This window comes from Microcaecilia unicolor, chromosome 4 (assembly GCF_901765095.1).
Source record: "Microcaecilia unicolor chromosome 4, aMicUni1.1, whole genome shotgun sequence".
Taxonomy (NCBI): domain Eukaryota; kingdom Metazoa; phylum Chordata; class Amphibia; order Gymnophiona; family Siphonopidae; genus Microcaecilia; species Microcaecilia unicolor.
The window spans coordinates 347,128,359-347,148,434 of NC_044034.1; the positions used below are offsets into that span (position 1 = coordinate 347,128,359).

At 42.1% G+C, this 20,076-nt stretch overlaps 1 protein-coding gene across 2 annotated transcripts in view; it reads right to left on the reverse strand.

The window, feature by feature from the left end:
- HLCS (holocarboxylase synthetase) overlaps window positions 1-20,076 on the reverse strand; it is a 180,180-nt gene that overhangs the window by 138,991 nt on the left and 21,113 nt on the right. For both annotated transcript variants that reach the window (XM_030202215.1, XM_030202214.1), the window contains exons 4-5: window positions 13,886-14,799; window positions 8,340-8,519 (exon numbers count right to left, since the gene is read on the reverse strand). In XM_030202215.1, the coding sequence (XP_030058075.1) occupies window positions 8,340-8,519; window positions 13,886-14,799 (1,094 nt within the window). The remainder of the gene's footprint in view (window positions 1-8,339; window positions 8,520-13,885; window positions 14,800-20,076) is intronic.

Below are 20,076 nucleotides of genomic sequence, written 5' to 3' on the forward strand. Positions count from 1 at the left end.
TACAAGTTGCAATCTTTAAAATTTGAATTATAGATTCTTTTTTTCTTAACTTATAAAAGACTTGAAAAGCTTGACACCTGCAGGCAGATCCACAAAGCCTTCTGTGAACACTAAGAATATAAATTCATTTATTTTACTGGGTAAAGTCCTTACAGGTGCTAATCTTTCATCACTTGCTTTCTTCTCTCAAACTTCCATTAAAGGGCAGGCCAGCACCACACCACAATTTGGAGAAGACTCAGTGGATCATCAGCTGTTCCCCTTCACTGTGCTGCTGCAGAGTCTAGAAGTAGCAGAACAGCTGCTCTCCTCAATGAATTAATTGAAAGAGGCCAGGCTGAGTGTTGGGGAAGAGGAACAGGAGAGGCAACAGTCTTGCTGAACCAAAAGAAAATACCAAAAAGAAAAAAAAATATTGCGCTCAAGGAGAAAGAAAACAGAGCTTTCCTATGCCATTAAAAAAAAGTAAAAATGAAGCCAGAGTCCAGACTAAAGGGTCAACAGTATGTTTACATAGAAATTCCTGTGAGAAGTATGTTATCATATGTTATTACAACCTATAATTTGTTCTCATTTGGTTGGTTTAAGGGAACCCTGCTAGGGGTTGCATACATTGAACCAAAGTGGCATTAACCAATGTGCACCTTGACAGCAAGTGAAAAATTTCACTGAGATATACTGAATGTTTCATTTGTCCTGAGTGCCATTTAAAGGCAATGTATCTGGAAATGTACAATGCACACAGGGCTAGCAGGGTGACAGTTTATTAAGGTTTGCTATACCGCCAGGACTGACTAGTAATATTTGGCTGTTTACAATGGTACAGTTTCAGAGCACAGAGCTGGGAGCCTAAAGCCATTTAAGAGTTCACTAGGAGGCTCATTTTCAAAGCACTTAGACTTACAAAGTTACATAGAGGGGCATTTTCGAAAGGGACGTCCTTGCAAAACGGCAAAATCCAGGGGCGGGGAAACCCGTATTTTCAAAACAAGATGGACATCCATCTTTCATTTCGAAAATACCGTCAAGGACATCCAAATCCTTAAATTTGGACGTCCATAGACATGGACGTTTCTGGTGATTTTTGAAACCAAAGACGTTCATGTCAAAAACGTCCTAATGCAAGCCATTTGGGCATGGGAGGAGCCAGCACTTGTAGTTCACTGGTCCCCCTGACATGCCAGGACACCAACCGGGCACCCTAGGGGGCACTGCAGTGGACTTCATAAAATTGCTCCCAGGTACATAGCTCCCTTACCTTGTGTGCTGAGCCCCCCCCCCCCCCCCAAAAAAAAAAAATCCATTACCCACAACTGTACACCACTACCATAGCCTAACGGGTGAAGGGGGGCACCTAGATGTGGGTACAGTGGGTTTCTGGTGGGCTCGCTGTTTCCTCCACAAATGTAACAGGTGGGGGGGGGGGGGTATGGGCCTGAGTCCGCCTGTCTGAAGTGCACTGCAGTACCCACTAAAACTGCTCCTGGGACCTGCATGCACTGTCATGGACCTGAGTATGACATCTGAGGATGGCAAGGAGGCTGGCACGACACATTTTTAAAGATGGTATTTTTGAGGGTGGGAGGGGGTTAGTGATCACTAGGGGAGTAATGGGAGGTCATCCCCGATTCTCTCCGGTGGTCATCTAGTCATTTCGAGCACCTTTTTGTGCCTTAGTCATAATAAAAACACGTCCAGGTGAACGTCCCAAGTATTCGTCAGGGACATCCTTGTTTTTTTTCCGATTATGGGTCAAGGACGTCCAAGTGTTAGGCACGCCGAAGTCCCGCCTTCGCTACACCTCAGACACGCCCCCTTGAACTTTGGCCGTCCTTGCGACGGAAAGCAGTTGGAGATGTCCTAAATCGGGTTTCGATTATACCAATTTGGACATCCCTGGGAGGACGTCCATCTTCCGATTTATGATGAAAAACGGACGTCCTCTTTCAAAAATGAGCCCAATAGTAACCTATAGAACTTTCTAAGTCTAAGTGCTTTGAACATGAATCTCACCTGTGTGTCTTTCAACACAATACTAGGAATGTGGAGGCAAAAAAAAATAAGTTTTTATTCAGTTTCCCATGTTTATGGATTTTTCATTTCATTCATGGCTTTTTTTGTTTGTTTGTTTGTTTCAGAAGGCAATGTATCAACAGTGTGCCTTATTGCTCAGTAACACTAGCCTTCAGTAGTGAGCCCTGATAAACAGCACACATTATCAAGCAACGGGTGCACTATTAGAGCAACAAGGCACACTAGCAACAACACACACACACAATATTTTAGTTTAAAAACAACATGAATTGACTGAAACCACATGGGAATGTCAAACACAGGCTCCTTGTGACTCTGGGCAAGTCACTTAACCCTCCATTGCCCCATGTAAGCCGCATTGAGCCTGCCATGAGTGGGAAAGCGCGGGGTACAAATGTAACAAAAATAAAATAGATACTATTGGAGATTCCACATGGAATGTTGCTACTATTGGAGATTCTACATGGAATGTTGCTATTCCACTAGCAACATTCCATGTAGAAGGCTGCGCAGGCTTCTGTTTCTGTGAGTCTGACGTCCTGCACGTACGTGCAGGACGTCAGACTCACAGAAGCAGAAGCCTGCATGGCCACATTGGTGATCTGCAAGGGCTGACTTCTACATGGAATGTTGCTAGTGGAATAGCAACATTCCATGTAGAATCTCAAATAGTAGCAACAGTGGAGGAGTGGTCTAGTGTTTAGGGTGGTGGACTTTGGTCCTGAGGAACTGAGTTCGATTCCCGGCACAGGCAGCTCCTTGTGACTCTGGGCAAGTCACTTAACCCTCCATTGCCCCATGTAAGCCGCATTGAGCCTGCCATGAGTGGGAAAGCGCAGGGTACAAATGTAACAAAAAAAACCCAAAAACAAATGCACATCCCTACCTATCATATAACCTCTTTGTATTCCAACTTGTCTAAGCTCTTTGGAATAGAAATGTTCAGAGTGGAGCAGCAGTATAATTGTTAAAGCAATGAGCTGAGAACCAGGGAAGCCAGGGCTCAAATCCCACTGATGCTCCTTGTGGTATTTGGTACATCACAACCACAGGGACAATCAAAAACGGTAGAAAAGAACTACAGCCCCCCCCCCCTTCAAAAAAATGTAGTCTATTTCAAGTCTTTAGACATTTGGAGGCATCTTTTTGGCAAGCTCTGCTCTCCTTTCACCCTCCTGATCTGCTCAGTTGCAGTGCCGTCTGGGCATTCTCAAACTCATCTTAATGAGTTCTCTAATACACCCCCAATAAGCCACCTTTCTCCAGCTCAACAGTTCATAGATCAAAACTTGGTTCGCACACACTGGACTCCCAAAACAAATCTCAAAACCTCATCCTCAATACGTTTTATGCTACTTATCCAGAAATAAGCAGTGGATTTTCCCCAAGTCCATTTTAATAATGGTCTATGGCAGAGGTAGGCAATTCCAGTCCTCGAGAGCCGCAGGCAGGTCAGGTTTTCAGGATATCCACAATGAATATGAGGAGATAGATTTACAAGCACTGCCTCCTTGGTATGCAAATCTATCTCCTGCATATTAATTGTTAACAATCTTATAATACTGGGCTATACCCTACTTGCTAACTGAACCAACAATACTACCAGTATAAATCTCTCTGCCAGTTAATTCATTTTTAGAAAATACCTTTATTATTTATTTGCTTACAAAACCTAATACCTTAACATATCATTCCTTCATACACACTCATGCACGCTCACTTACAAATGCACACTCATACACATTTCACATTAAAACCTTAATGGAGCAAACCCTCTAATACATGTAATATCCTAACTGTTCAAAATGCCGAGTAACCTCAGCAGGATATTTGTTCAAAAAGTTCCTCTGATGCTAGTGCTACACTACCCCCACGGGGTGTGCCTGTTGCTTCAATCTTCCATACTGGTCACTGCACTGCAAGTTCAAAAAGGGTGACTATGATGGGAGTTTAAAGCAACAAGCACACCCTAGGGGGTAGTGCAGCACTGAAATTAGATGAACTTTTTGAACTTGCAGTGCTGTAACCAGTATGGAAGATTGAAGCAACAGGCACACCCCGTGGGGGTAGTGTAGCACTAGCATCAGAGGAACTTTTTGAACAAATATCCTGCTGAGGTTACTGGGCATTTTGAACAGTTAGGATATTACATGTATTAGAGGGTTTGCTCCATTAAGGTTTTAATGTGAAATGTGTATGAGTGTGCATTTGTAAGTGAGCGTGCATGAGTGTGTATGAAGGAATGATATGTTAAGGTATTAGGTTTTGTAAGCAAATAAATAATAAAGGTATTTTCTAAAAATGAATTAACTGGCAGAGAGATTTATACTGCATGTTCATTGTGGAAATCCTGAAAACCTGAACTGCCTGCGGCTCTTAAGGACCGGAGTTGCCTACCCCTGGTCTATGGACTTTTCCTTTAGGAAGACGTCCAAACCTTTTTAAACTCTGCTAAGCTAACCGCCTCTGGCAACGAATTCCAGAGTTTAATTACAAGTTGAGTGAAGAAAAAATTTCTCCGATTCATTTTAAATTTACTACTTTGTAGTTTCATTGCATGCTCCCTAGTCCTAGCATTTTTGGAAAGAGTAAACGATTCACTTCTACCTGTTCCACTCTGCTCACTATTTTATAGACCTCTATCATATCACCCCTCAGCCACCTTTTCTCCAAGCTGAAGAGCCCTAGATGCTTCAGCTTTTCCTTATAGGGAAGTCATCCCATCTCTTTTATCATTGTCATCGCCCTTCTCTATACCTTTTCTAATTCCGCTATAGCTTTTTTGAGTCGTGGCGACCAGAATTGAACACATTTATTCAAGGTGCAGTCGCACCATGGACCGATACAAAGGCATTATAACATCCTCATTTTTGTTTTCCATTCCTTTCCTAATAATACCTAACATTCTATTTGCTTGCTATAATTCGGGTTCCTCTTTCCCACATGCATCACTTTGCACTTGCTCACATTAAATGTCATCTGCCATTTTAGACACCCAGTCTCCAGTCTCATAAGGTCCTCTTGTAATTTTTCACAAACCTCTTACAATTTAACAACTTTGAATAACTTTTTGAGTCGTCAGCAAATTTAATTACCTCACTAGTTACTCCCATCTCTAGATCATTTATAAATATGTTAAAAAGCAGCGGTCCCAGCATAGACCCCTGGGGAACCCCACTATCTACCCTTCTCCATTGAGAATACTGACTATTTAACCCTACTCTCTGTTTTCTATCTTTTAACCAGTTTTTAATCCAAAATAGGACACTACCTCCCATGACTCTCCAATTTCTTCTGGAGTCTTTCATGAGGTACTTTGTCAAATGCCTTTTGAAAATCCAGATAAGCAATATCAACCGGCTCACCTCTATCCACATGTTTGTTCACCCTTTCAAAGAAATGTAAAAGATTGGTAAGGCAAGATTTCCCTTCACTAAATCCATGTTGGCTTTGTCTCATTAATCCATGTTTTTGAATATGCTCTGTAATTTTGTTCTTTATAATAGTCTCTACCATTTTGCCTGGCACGGACGTCAGAATCACCGGTCTATAATTTCCCGGATCAGTTTTACCGCATGCCCTTTTCCCATCCTATTAAAAAAACAAAAAAAAAAGCCCTTTCTTGCAGATGCATTAAAAACTGGCCTGGTGCGCGCCCAAAACATGCACTTACACTGCTGCAGGCCACGTTTTACTGCAGATTAGTAAAATGACCCCTTAACCCCTTTTCACATCTTTTTAAGAGGAAGTGGGTGCTTTCCCCATATATATATATTTTTTTTCCTTTAACCAAAGATGTCAATTTCTGCACAAGCACATATAAATCCTACAGTTTTGCCTCTTATTTCTCTCTTCCTCCAACAGCCAAATCCCACAAAAAAAAAAAAAAGAAAAAAACACACACACACACTCCATAATGGAAGGTTACCTTCAGCTGGTGTTCAGCAAAAAAATACTCTTTCTGTAAAAACCAGATTGAATATCTAACTGATGTGGGGCTGGGGTTGGGGGGAGGGGGGAAGGGGGATTTAGGGAAGGAAAAGTGGCAGTGTACCTGCAATTTACCAGTGTAACAGGATGATCCATCTACTTCCTATATCTAGTCTTAAAGCACCACCTAGTGGTAGACACCTTCCACTGGAATATTTCCAGGACTGATCTAAGATCAGGCTCATTTCACCATGAATTCTTCCTCGACACTACAATGGCCCCCTTTTACTTATTCCATTTCCTAGGTTTCCTTTTCTATCTTCACATATTTTTCCTCTTCAATTTGCAAATAGTGATTTTTTTTTCTAAAAAGCTGTCAGACTTGCACACATCCTTGTGTGACATCTACTTGGGGTCCAAATTTAAGAATCAGCACGACTGTCTCCTGATGTACATGCATGTACAATGTGAGCACAGGTAAGCAGCAACTTTTCAAGTGTAAACTCCAAATTTCCTCAGAAATAAAACACAATCAAAAGTTTGCAAATCTATTTGGCACCTATCTTTTAAAGGCAGTGGCACAGTCGGACTTCCAACTTTGGGTGGGCCTACTACCAAAATGGGTGGCCACAATGCCCTCTTGGCAGCCCCCCCCCCCCCCCCCCCCCCAAACTCAGCTCAACTTAAAATACTAAATACCTGAGCTGGAAGGGATCCCAAAGCCCCACAAGGGCATCATGAACTTTCTTCCCCACAGCTCAGTCGTCGGTGGCAGCTTTAGTGAGCAATCCAATGTCAGCACCTTGAACGTGCTCAGTTTTTGCTGCTGCTGGATGGGCCTCAGCTCAATGTCACTCGTGCCTATACCACTGCTTATGGATGTTGTGTTATTACAGACTTATCTCTCGCCTACTCTTAGATAAGATTCGAGTTACAACTATCATAATTAAGAGGCTGATACAATATCAGGAATTACACTGAACTAGAAAAAAAAAACACTTGCTATATTCTGCCTTTACTGAATTTATTTTAAAAAGCAGTAAGAAAGCCTTAATAAATAGATAAAATGGATTTAAAAGATTTCTTTTCCTTTGGGATGGTACTTGAAAATCACTTTTCACAGTCTCTAATATGATTGTGCATCCAAAGAGGAGCAAATCACTGTAAAAAATCTTTTCTTCAACTTTATTTTTATCTGCTTTTCAGAAAGCACATTTACAAAATACTTACCCCCTGTTTACTAAGTTAATAGTTCTTTTCCTATTTTGCTTTGTTGTTTTTAAAAATTGTAAACCACTTTGATTTTATAAAAGGCAGTATAACAAGTTTTAATAAACTAAATTATTTATTTTTTTATTTATTTATTGCATTTGTATCCCACATTTTCCCACCTTTTTGCGGGTTCAGTGTGGCTTACAATATGAGTTGAATGTTGGAAATACAATTTATACAGATAGTTAGGGATTATATTAAGCAGGGTTAGACGAAACAATTGAGGTGTCGTTAAGGGAAGTGATAATGGAACATAGGCATTGCGACTTTGGAAGGAAGCAATGGGAGCTAAGGGGCGATAAAAAGACATGAAGTCATATGGTAAACAACTTTCTGTGTGTAGAGGTATGAGTGATGTGATAATACGGGAATGGGAGTTCCGAGATGAATGCACGATGCATTAGTGAACAGTAAGTATGGACTTCATGTGTTTTGTTTTTTTCCGTAGACTTGTTCGAAAAGATGGGTTTTCAATAATCTGCGGAAGGAAGCTTGCTCGTAGGTTGTTCTTAGGTTGCGCGGTAGTGTATTCCAAAACTGCGTGCTCTTGTGAGAAAAGGTTGACGCGTGTAACTTTTTGTATTTCACGCCTTTGCTACTGGGGAAGTGGAGGTTAAGGAAGGTTCGAGATGATCTTTTGGCATTTCTGGGTGGTAAGTCTATCAACTCTGACATGTAGGCTGGGGCTTCACCGTGAACGATTTTGTGGACTAATGTGCATACTTTAAAAGTGATGCGTTCCTTGAGTGGAAGCCAGTGCAGTTTTTCTCTTAATGGTTTTGCACTTTCATATTTTGGCTTTCCAAAGATAAGTCTGGCTGCCGTATTCTGGGCTGTTTGAAGTTTCCTCAGTGTTTGTTCTTTGCAACCTGCGTATAGTGAACAGTATTACCTTATCGTAAAACTCTCTCTCTAAACTGATGAGTCTGCAAGAACAGCAGGCTTACATTTAAGATTTGCAACCAAATTCCCCAACATTAAGGCCAGCATTTCCTCTCTCAAGTGTCAGACGCTCCAAAAGCGTGAGCAGTTCCAAGTTGGGACTCGGGTCTCATTTTCACAGTTGAGTGACCTAGCGGTTTAAGATTTAAAATTACACTCACCTCATCTGCAGCTAGCAGGTAGAGAGGAGCTAAGGAAGGCGTTTCTCTCATTTCACAATCCAGACCTAGACTGCTCAGGATTTTCGTCAGGACTTCATATCGCCTAGCATTGCTCATCTTCAATGCGTTGAATTCATCAGTACGGACTGCCAGGGAGCTGGGAGACATTTCCAATCGCACCTGAAGGGGGCAAAAATAATCACTCAAAACAGCGCTTAATTTTTTTCAGAGGAACTGGTGAACCTCTTCCCCCTACAGGATGGCCCAATTTGTTTTTTCTTTTCTTTTTTTATTTTGGGTATAAGAATGTACAAGTATAAATCTGCAACAATTCGTGGCTAACACACTCACTCAAATGCAAAAAGTAAAGCAAAGCATGTGAGTAAAATAAGACATGTTTGCACTACCTGCTATCCAAACTAATACATATGATGAGAAAGACTTCAGTGGCCACTCTTGGCTCAACTCAAAAAGCCAGAGCGCCTTAAAGAAGGCACATACGGAGCTGTGTGTTTCACAGAACCGATGACCAATAGCACTTAAGGTCACAAATTCGTTATTTTTTTTGTTTTTTTCAGAAAGGAAAGAGAAAGAAATTTTATAATGGGGTATGTAGGCAGTATTATAAGTGGATGTCTCCACGGAGTAAGAGCTTATTCTACAGCAGCACAGGGACACCCAGGTTCCATTACAGAATACCAGGGTAACCTGTATCGATGTGCCTAACATTTGTGTGCTCGTAGCTATACTATAGATCTGGCCTAGATATGGGTATCTAAATGCAGCGGGGACCCATGTAACTTAAAGTATTATGTAATTTTCATGCCTGAGTTGTGTATGTCATCTTTGAATTTATGCACTATGTAAGTTACACAAACCATTACAGAACAGCATTCAGACACCCTGCTAACACTTTGGCAGCTAAGTGTACACCTACACATATAAGTGCTAGAATGTGATGATCTTAAAGTGGCCAAACAGGTAGAAAAGGCGAAAGCGAAGGCTAGAAGGATGCTGGAGTGCATAGGGAGAGAAATGGCCAGTAGGAAAAGGAGGCAATGATGCTCCTGTATAAGACTCTGGTGAGACCTCATTTAGAATATTGTGTACAATTCTGGAGACCGCACTTTCAAAAAGATATAGAACAGGATCGAGTTGGTCCAGAGGGCGGCTATTAAAATGGTCAGCAGTTTTTGTCATAAGTGTATGGAGACAGATTTCTCAATATGTATACTTTGGAAGAAAGACAGAAGGGAGATATGATACAGACATTCAAAAAAAGAGGAGAGGCAAGAGATAAATTGCAAAAAAGGAAAATTATACTTAACAGTATCTTAGAACTATGGAAAAAAAACCCAGGTGGTAAGACTTAAATTATTAACTTAGCGAGAAAAAAACTGGTACAATCAAGGTTAGATATTTTGTTCCACCAAGTGGGGGCTCTGACCAGCAGCAACGAACTTATTACTCAGAAAGACAGTTGAGACAGGTCAAAGAAAATATACACGCGTGAGACTGATACTTCACATTTGCAAGGATGATAGAGACATTTAAATATCTACATGGCATAAATGCACAGGAGGAGAGTCTCTTTCAATTGAAAAGAAGCTCTGGAGTGTAGGATGAAGGTGAAAGGGGAGACTCAGAAGTAACCAGAGGAATTACTTCTTCAGGGAAAGGGTGCTGAATTTGTGGAACGGCCTCCCACAGGAAGTGGTGGAGACAAAACAGTATCTGAATACAAGAGAGATTGGGACAAGTACATAGGATCTCTAAGGGAGTGATAGGGAGACTAGATAGGCCATATGGTCTTTATCTGCCTACATTTTTCTATGTTTCCATCCTATACATTTACATGTGCAATAGATTATAGAATTGACCCCTATGTGCCTTCATAAAACAGCCTACTCAGACGTTACACCTGCTCTGAGACAGAAGTAGCGTGTGTGTGAATGTACCAGTACGAATTAGCCCTTCTGTTATAAAATACACATACCAGGGCAATCCTGCCACTGCTCTGCCCATTCTCTGTACTCAGAACACTTACAAGTATAACACATAAAAATGCTTGAGGTTTTCCTAGTGTGCAGTGCACATTCCAAGGCAATTTTATAAATGCCTACTTGAGAATGTAAAATGCCATTCTGTATACTCAAACCATTGATAATATTACTTCTAAATACCCTTACAAAAGTGATGTACTCCTCTGAAATTTATACTCAGATTGGCCGGCATCATGCATAAAAGAGTTAAAACACCAGTTTTTGAGGCAAAAATGCCAATTTTCACAAATACATCACCAGGGTGAAAACTCTGCATTTTGCCAATAGTGCAAAAACCTTCTGTCTCTCTGGGTATATGTGGAGGAAACACATATTTACAGAAACCCAGCTCCATTTATACTTTGCCAGTTGTTTTCACGCGCCTTAAGTAGTGTTCACAATTGTTACTTTCCAAAAATAACAGTTAAAAAAATGAGGTAAAAAATAAAGATCACAGCATTCCAGAATGAAAAAACGAAAGGGCTACACCAAGGCTCTAAACTGGAAATCCACCCCTTACTCATTTTCTCCAGCTAGCTTTTCACATCCTACATGTCTGCAAGTCTTTTCAAGTCACAAACGACATTCTAATATTTTAAATCAAAATTTTTAAGTCCACCCTGCCCCTCCCTTCTCACTATTGAATTTTACTATTTTTATTTATTTTATTTATTGCATTTGTATCCTACATTTTCCCACCTATTTGCAGGCTCAAATGTGGCTTACATAGAGGCATATTTTCAAAGCACTTTAGCCTTCCAAAGTTATGGAACTTTGGAAGGCTAAGTGCTTTGAAAATATGCCTCATATTAACCGTGATGGCGATCGCCAGTTCCAGTATAGCAGATACAGAGTGACAATGTAGAAGGTTCGTGTAGGATAAAAACATCAGGAAATAAGGAGGAAGGGTTGAGTTGTGATCAATTCGAGCCTTAGTTTCGTTGGGTTGTGGGATCGAGGCATTTAAGTTGGGTCATCAGGGTATGACTTTTTGAATAAGTAAGCTTTTAGTGATTTCCGAAAGTTTGATAGGTAGTGTGTTCCATAGTTGCGTGCTTATAAAGGAGAAGCTGGATGCATAGGTTGATTTGTATTTAATTCTTTTGCAGCTTGGGTGGTGTAGGTTTAGGTACGTGCGTGTTGATCTTGTGATGTTTCTGGCTGGAAGGTCAATGAGGTCTGTCATGTATCCCGGGGTCTCACCATAGATGATTTTATGCACTAGAGTACAGATTTTTAAGGCAATCCATTCTTTGATCGGAAGCCAATGTAGTTTTTCACGTAGGGGTCTCGCGCTTTGTATTTCGTTTTTCCAAAAATCAGTCTGGCTGCGGTGTTCTGAGCGGTTTGAAGTTTCTTTATGATTTGTTCTTCACATCCCGCATAGATTGCATTACAATAGTCTAGGTGATTTAGTATCATTGATTGTACCAAGTTGCGGAATATTGCCCTCGGGAAGAAAGGTTTTATTCGTTTGAGTTTCCACATTGATTGGAACCTTGTTGTATTTTTCGATTAAATAAAAGGGATAAATTTATATGATTCAACGTAAGCTTCATATTCTAGAGCAGCATTTCCAAACTTCTGGTCCACGGACCGGTACCAGTCTGCAAAATTTTTTTTTGCCTGTCTGTGCAAAGCAAGCTAATTTTAGCAGTAGCTGGAAGAATCCCAAGCGCTGTCAGCTGAAGACCTTCCCCCAACGGTGCAAACACAATGCTCTCCACCTCAACAGTCTGCGACAGCTCCCCACACCAACATCAGCATTCATGCACGCTCAGTTTTCAGCACATGCACAAAACTTTTAATACGCTTAAAAGCATATTACTGGTGTTGGTGGCTCAGGGAGCTACCACAGACGGGCAAGATGGAGAGCAACATTTTTGGCACCATCAAGGAGAGATCTTCAGCTGGCTTGGGATCCCCGCAAGTTGTTTTTTTTTGTTTTTGTTTTTTTAAGTTAAGTAGGAAGGGGAAGGATAGTTTGGGGGGGGGGGGGGGGGGGGGTCCTGGTCCACAAAGCCAATCTGCAATGCAAAAACGTTGTGAAACACTGTCTTAGGGCTTGCAGAAACAGATAACAAGAGTGGTTAATCAATTCTCTAATGTGCACACACATCCTCTTAGGTGTTAAATGTCACCACATAGGGCTAGGATGAAAGGACAGGCAGAAAGACAAGGGGCTAGATGCATCAACCAAACGTTAAAAAATCTAAATCGTAAAAGTGCTTAACGAATTTGAAACAACGAAGAATGCACAAAAAAAAAACAGCTCAGAAATGTTTGGTGCGGTATTGAAAAGTACAATGTATTACGCGTACATTATCCCCCCCCCCCCCCCTGTCCTTAATTTGCTCCTTAAGCATGCGCAGAGCAACCACAAACGTATTAAACCTACGTAGGTTGCTTACGTCAGACTGGGGCGTGCGAGGGGGGGATCCCGACCTGCAAGCCTTTTAGCTGTCTGATCTAGCAGAAGAGTGCAGTTGAAGATAACTCTAAAAAGAACAACCGACCCTTGTAAATCCCCTTTTGAAACAAAAGACCTCTTTGCAGTTTGTTTACAGTACTGGGGAAATTGGCTTTAGGGTGTTAATTTTCAAAGCTGTTGGAGCTATAGAAATGCTAAGTAGAAGTAGTAGTAGTAGTAGTAGTAGAAGGGGAGAGGCAGGATTTTTAAGCTGCAGGGAGAAGCAGTATGTTTTGTTTTGTAATGATGCAGGGGAAAGCGGAGAGCCACGTGTTTGTATCTCACTTTTCTTTTTAAACATGCTGGCTTGGATTTTTATGGTGCAGGGGGCCTTAACGACAGGTCTGAGCACACTTAAAATTTCTGACGGTAAATGATTCGTTGCAATCATTGGTACGGTTAGTGCATTCCGAATTGTCCACATTTCAATGGTAGTTTCTCCTTTGCATTCCGTTTTCGTTAGCTGCTTGCTTCTTAGGAAAAAGGCATTTAATGCATGCAAGGGTTAGGAATTTCCTTCCTTAAAGGGTTGTTAGAGGGTCGTTAAGGTTTAGTGCATCTAGCCCAAGGTCATTTTGCAAAAGGGGAAAGCAACTATCACAGTGGCTGTCTTAATAAACTCCCTACATTTATAGTGCTATCTTTTCAAGCATAAGGTTGCTCCAAGTTCTGGGAGTTAGTGCCTTTACGGAATGGTAAGGTTCTGACTGTTTTTGCACACATTTGTGCACAGTGTTTTGCAGTAGAGGGATTGTATGTTGGTCTTACTGAGGTGACAATTTTAGTTTGTCATAACATTACACAGGGTTTTAGAAATTTTGCAGTAACTGATAAGTTTCGAGGTACAAGAAGAGCCTGTTGATTTTTAAATTCCCAATCTCATGAGACAGCAAAATCAACAAGCTCAGAGAGAGCGTGAGCAGGTGGGATGCGAGAGAGAGAGGGGGCAGACTGGCCGAGGGCAGGTGGGATACAAAAGAGAGAAGGGGCACAGAAAGGAGAGAGACAGAGCACTATATTAGCACACACTGTACCTGGCTAAGAACAGCTTCTCCTCCATTCTCTCCATAAGGCAGGCGAACTATCATCATGTCTTTCTCCGCATTGTTCAAGTGAGCCCACAATTCCATACCAGCCAGTTTTTCTCCATCCTGCGCTTCAAAAACAGCACCACTGGTCAGCACGTGGAAACTGATTTCACTGCTTTCAGTCTTTGTGAAAACCAGAGCCTGAATGTCCTCCACCACACCACATTTGCTCCTTATTCGAACACTGCCAAAGGTAAACAAAGTTGAAAGCCCTAAAACTTTGCCACCTTTAGACATGTAAGACAGGAATTGTTGGCGAACTTCTTCTGAAAGGGGCTCTTCTGCTGCCACCACCAGCAGCAAGCAGTTCTCGGGCCAGGGGGCTGTGAAGACCTGCTCTTCAGGCAGGTGATAAATCACATAGCAGTCTGTAGCAATGCACTCCATCAACACTGATTTGATCTGATCTGCCCTGGCTTCTGTGGCTTTGGTGCTGGAACCCATATACAGCAGAATGTTGGGCAGCTTCCCTGTCAGGTTGGCACGACAAGTCTCGTTATCATCCTCTATGCCTTTGTAATCGTCAGGAAGATCCAGAATGTTCTCCGCAGAGGTGTATCGGACAGATTCTATCGTGCTGTTCTCAAGTTCTAGACACTCGTGGCAACTTGAGAGGTGTAAGTGATGGTGATGGTCCCCAATTCCCAATACATTTTCAGTAGGACTACACAACTCATCTGAAGGATGGCTCTCTCTCTCTCCATGCCCCTCCAAGCATTCAGTCATTGTATTCCTCTGTTCAATTTTCTCAACAAGAACAGACGTTATTGCCCTTGTGGCTTTTTCGTCAGCAATATGTTCTTCTGAATCATGAGGCAGCTGCTCCAGTTCCTCAACAGACGGGTCCTGTATATGGACTGCTATGGAACAAAATATAAATACATATTTTAAGTTCCAACACTAGTAACACTTTCAAGCGCTTAACAGAGCAGAACAAGAGCAAAATGAAAAATAAAGAAACCTGCTCACAACATTTGATGAAGAGCAAACGTATAATTTTTGTCCATGCAACTCAATGTCAAATCAAAATGTATTCGTAACACAATAGGAGGGACCAGAGAATTCCGGGGAGAGAGCCAAAAGTTATCTGGATAGTGGCTGAATATCGGTTTAGTGGGATTGCTCAAACTGCAGTCCTAACTTCAACCGATTAGTTATCCATTTGAGGACGATATATGCGACAGTCCTACCTAAATAGATTAGGTTGCTGAATATCAGGCATTAAGATAAGCAGATCATAACGTCATTTGGTAAGTGTGGTAAAATAGTCAAATATATAGTGCACCAGTGCTATAAACATAGTGCGTTATGCATGGTTCTACTATTAGTTCTTAAGTTTTGATGCTGTACCACAGCACTTAAGTTAACCCTACTAGAGGGAAATCAAACCTGAAGTTTTCAGCTCTGGCCGAAATTCGCCACTTGGTTTCAGCTGGAACCAAAGTCGAAACCAAAACCCTGCCCCCTCCCCCCACTGCTCAAGCCCACCCCCCACAATAGAAAACCCGCCTGAACCCAGGCCACCCACCAATTCCGCCCTTCCTGGACCTACCTTCAAAAAAGCCCTGGTGATGATCTAGTAGCCCTGGTGATGATCCTGAGTTACTCCAGCTCCTGCTCGCTGTGCAGTCAAAATAGCAACCACAGCTGCCATTTTGGGACTGGAACAAGCAGCAGTAATCTCCAGTTGCTCCTGCTCTCGAAGTAGCGGCGGAGCCTGCCACAGGAGGTCAAGACTGCCATTTTGAGATTGGAAACGGCATGAGCAGGAGCAACTGGGGATGGCTCCTGCCCATAAGTACATAAGTAATGCCACACTGGGAAAAGACCAAGGGTCCATCAAGCCCAGCATCCTATCCACGACAGTGGCCAATCCAGGCCAAGGGCACCTGGCAAGCTTCCCAAACGTACAAACATTCTATACATGTTATTCCTGGAATTGTGGATTTTTCCCAAGTCCATTTAGTAGCGGTTTATGGACTTGTCCTTTAGGAAACCGTCTAACCCCTTTTTAAACTCTGCTAAGCTAACCGCCTTCACCACGTTCTCCGGCAACGAATTTAATTACGCGTTGGGTGAAGAAAATTTTTCTCCGATTTGTTTTAATTTTACTACACTGTAGCTTCATCGCATGCCCCCTAGTCCTAGTATTTTTGGAAAGCGTGAACAGACGCTTCACATCCACTCCACTCATTATTTTATATACCTCTATCATGTCTTCCCTCAGTCATCTCTTCTCCAAGCTGAAAAGCCCTAGCCTCCTTAGTCTTTCTTCATAGGGAAGTCGTCCCATCCCCGCTATCATTTTAGTCGCCCTTCGCTGCACCTTTTCCAGTTCCACTATATCTTTCTTGAGATGAGGCGACCAGAATTGAACACAATACTCAAGTTGCAGCCAGCAGGAGCAGGTGAAATTCAGGATCGCTCCTGCTCTAGAGACCACTAGACTACTACAGCTTTTCAAAAGTAGGGGGGGGGGTAGTTTTGGTTAAAGCCAAACCCAGATTTTGGGCCAATTTCAGTGCCAAAACCGAAACTTGAAATTCTGTCACCTTCTAAACCTCACCAAATCTTGCCCCATTCAAGAAACATATCAATCCACCCGTCCGCCACCTCAAGACACTGTCCACCCTCACAACAATCCCCAAAAGTGCCAATGGTGAGCTGGCAAAACATCCATGCAACTACTAGCATAGCATTCAACATTACTCTAGTGTCACCTCAAAATTTGAAATTAATTGAAAGGCCTGTAATTTGCTACTGCCCCCTGTCAGAAGTTCATTAAATTTATATAATTTCTGCACACAGGGGCTTTAATTCATAGTGCACTGAATGAGGTCATCAGCATGATATGTACCTGTTGAGCACATGCTCCCAGATTAACATTGAAATTTGCCAGCATAAGCTAACAGTAATATTTTACAGTCAGCTAAAGGGCTTTGTACATATACACCTCCAATTCAGAAAAAAATCTAAAAACCCACCTGTTCCAAAAGGTTTACCCCCCCCACCCCCCCCGGAGGCAGTTTATTATTATGGATTAAGAGCTGGTTAAAAGACAGGAAGCAGAGAATAGGGTTGAATGGTCAGTATTCTCGATGGAGAAGGGTAGTTAGTGGGGTCCCTCAGGGGTCTGTGCTGGGACCGCTGCTTTTTAACATATTTATAAATGACCTTGAGATGGGAGTAACTAGTGAGGTAATTAAATTCGCAGATGACACAAAGTTATCCAGGGTCGTCTCGTCGCGGGAGGAGTGTGAAAGATTACAAGAGGACCTCGTGAGACTGGGGGATTGGGCGTCCAAATGGCAGAAGAAGTTCAATGTTGACAAGTGCAAAGTGATGCATGTGGGAAGGAGGAACCCGAATTACGGCTATGTCATGCAAGGTTCCGCTTTAGGAGTTACGGACCGAGAAAAGGATCTGGGAGTCATCGTGGATAGAACGTTGAAATCTTCCGCTCAATGTGCTGCGGCGGCTAAGGTGGCGAACAGAATGTTGAATATTATTAGAAAAGGGATGGAAAACAAGCATTAGGATGTTATAATGCCGTTATATCGCTCCATGGTGCGACCGCACCTGGAGTATTGTGTTCAGTTCTGGTCGCCTCATCTCAAAAAAAGATATAAAGGAATTGGAGAAGGTGCAGAGAACGGCGACGAAAATGATAAAAGGGATGGGATGACTACTTTATGAGGAGAGGTTAAGACGGCTAGGACTCTTTAGCCTGGAGAAAAGGCGGCTGAGGGGTGATATGATAGAGGTCTACAAAATAATGAGTGGGGTAGAGCGGACAGATGTGAAGCGTTTGTTTACGCTTTCTAACAATAATAGAACTAGGGAACACAAAATGAAATTAGAATGTGGTAGGTTTAAAACGAATCGGAGAAAGTTTTCCTTTACTCAGCGCATAGTTAGACTCTGGAACTCATTGCCAGAGAAGGTAGTGACGGCAGCTGGCCTTGCTGAGTTTAAAGGGGGTCTGGACAGATTCCTGAAGGAAAAGTCCATTGATCGTTATTAAATTCTGGGGTTTTGCCAGGTTCTTGGGGCCTAGATTGGCCGCTGTCGGAGACAGAGTGCTGGGCTTGATGGACCTTTGGTCTTTTCCCAGCGTGGCAGTGCTTATGTACTTATGCCTGAAATCAGCGAAACTACACCACCACAGTTCATACTGATCACCAACCAATCTCATCTGTTCTTGCTATCCTCTATACGGCCCCATCACATGTTCCTTCATGTGGTCCCTACCCTTCCTACCCCAACTTAACCATTATCTATATTTGCTTTACTCCGGAGTCTATTAACACCTCTCCGGTATCATGTAAGCCACATTGAGCCTGCAAATAGGCGGGAAAATGTGGGGTACAAATGTAACAAATAAATACACAAAAAATGTTAACATGAATGCACTAATTTGCTAAAGGCTTCTTTTACTAATCCAGGCTAGTGATTCTTGCGCAGCAAATGAGAGGAATCCCATTCAATTCCTATGGGCTTCCTCTCACTTGCCACGCTGGGAATCGCTAGCGCAAGTTAGTAAAAGAGGCCCAAAATCTGTTACCAACAAGAAGGCACATGATAAAGGAGATCAAGAAAAATCCTTAGTTATGTCCGGACTGGGCAATTAGGACAAAATAACCAACTTAGACAAAAATCAGAGGGAAGCAGAGGTGATTTTACTAGCAATATTTCTTTAACCAAGGAACTTTGTCCAATTCGTAATCTAAATTGCAATAACGGACTCGTATATATCAATATCTATATAAACACACATATAAAGACATAAAATATTTTTACCTAGACACTACGAGGAGCATTTTCGATATGTCTAAGTCTGATTTTGAACATTTTATACAAAACGTCCAAAATCCGAATAGGAAAGAAGTTTTCAAAAAAGACACTCCCCCCACCCCCCAAAAAAAAGTACTGTTTTGAAAAAGGTTTTGCGATTTGGACATTTTGTTTCTTGGTCCATTTTCGAAAAAAAAAAAAAAAAAACAACGAATAGGTGTAAAACATAGAGATTCATGCCATTGGGATGTAGGAGGAGCCAGCATTTTTAGTAGACGGGTCCCCCAGACATCCCAGGAGAGCAATGGGGCATTTCTGTGCACTTCATAAAAATGCTCCCATCTCACCTTTGCTCCCTTACCTTGTCCCCCGAGCCCTCCAAAACCCACTACTCCTCCCCCACTGTACACCACTACAATCACCCTTATGGGTGAAGGGGGCACAGTTTCCACCACAAGTGTGACAGGTAGAGGGAGATAGGGACCTGGGTCCCCTACTGTGTACTGTGCCAACCACTACACTAATCCAGGGACCTGCATGCTGCTCAGACAGAGCAGAATTTAGCATCTGCTGCTGTCAAACAGGCTGGAAAGTCATATTTTTATTCATGTTCTTGGGGTGGGGTCAGTAACCACTAGGGGAGGTATTGAGGGATCACCCCTGATTCCCTCCAGTGGTCATCTGGTCATTTAGGGCACCTTTTTGTGCCATATTCGTTCTGAAAACAGGTATAGACCAAAACATCTTGGTTTTAGTTCTGGACGTTTTTGTTTTGTTCCATTATGGCTGTAAAACGTCCAAGTGTTAGGTACACCCTAATCCCACCTTCAAAAAGCCCCCCCCCCCCCCCGACACACCCCCTTATGATCTGAACACACTTCTGATGGACGTCATAGAAAAACGTCTAAAAATAGGTTTCAAAAACACTGATTTGGACGTTTTTGTGAGAAAAACGTCCAAATGCTGCTTTATGCCACTTTTCAGACTTTTTTCCTCTTTCGAAAATGAGCTCCTATGTTAGTTACAACCCCGGCAACTATGCACCCAAAAAAAACAAACAAAACCTCCAAAACTATGCAACAGGAAATTATTTTCATTTCTCACACAAATAGGTGAAATAAAGGTGATATAACTTGCTTACAAATGGTTGCATAATTATCTGTATCTATTACAAAAATAAAGTCCTGAAATCAAATGCATCTTGCCACTTACTGTGTGACTAGATGTGAAGACAGACTTGTGTAGTGCATGACTGAATATAGTGTGCTTCAGACAATCGCTGAAAGGCTGCTAGATGTGAAGTGTGAGTATGTGGGAAGAGTGAGGTGTGTTTGTGAGGGTAC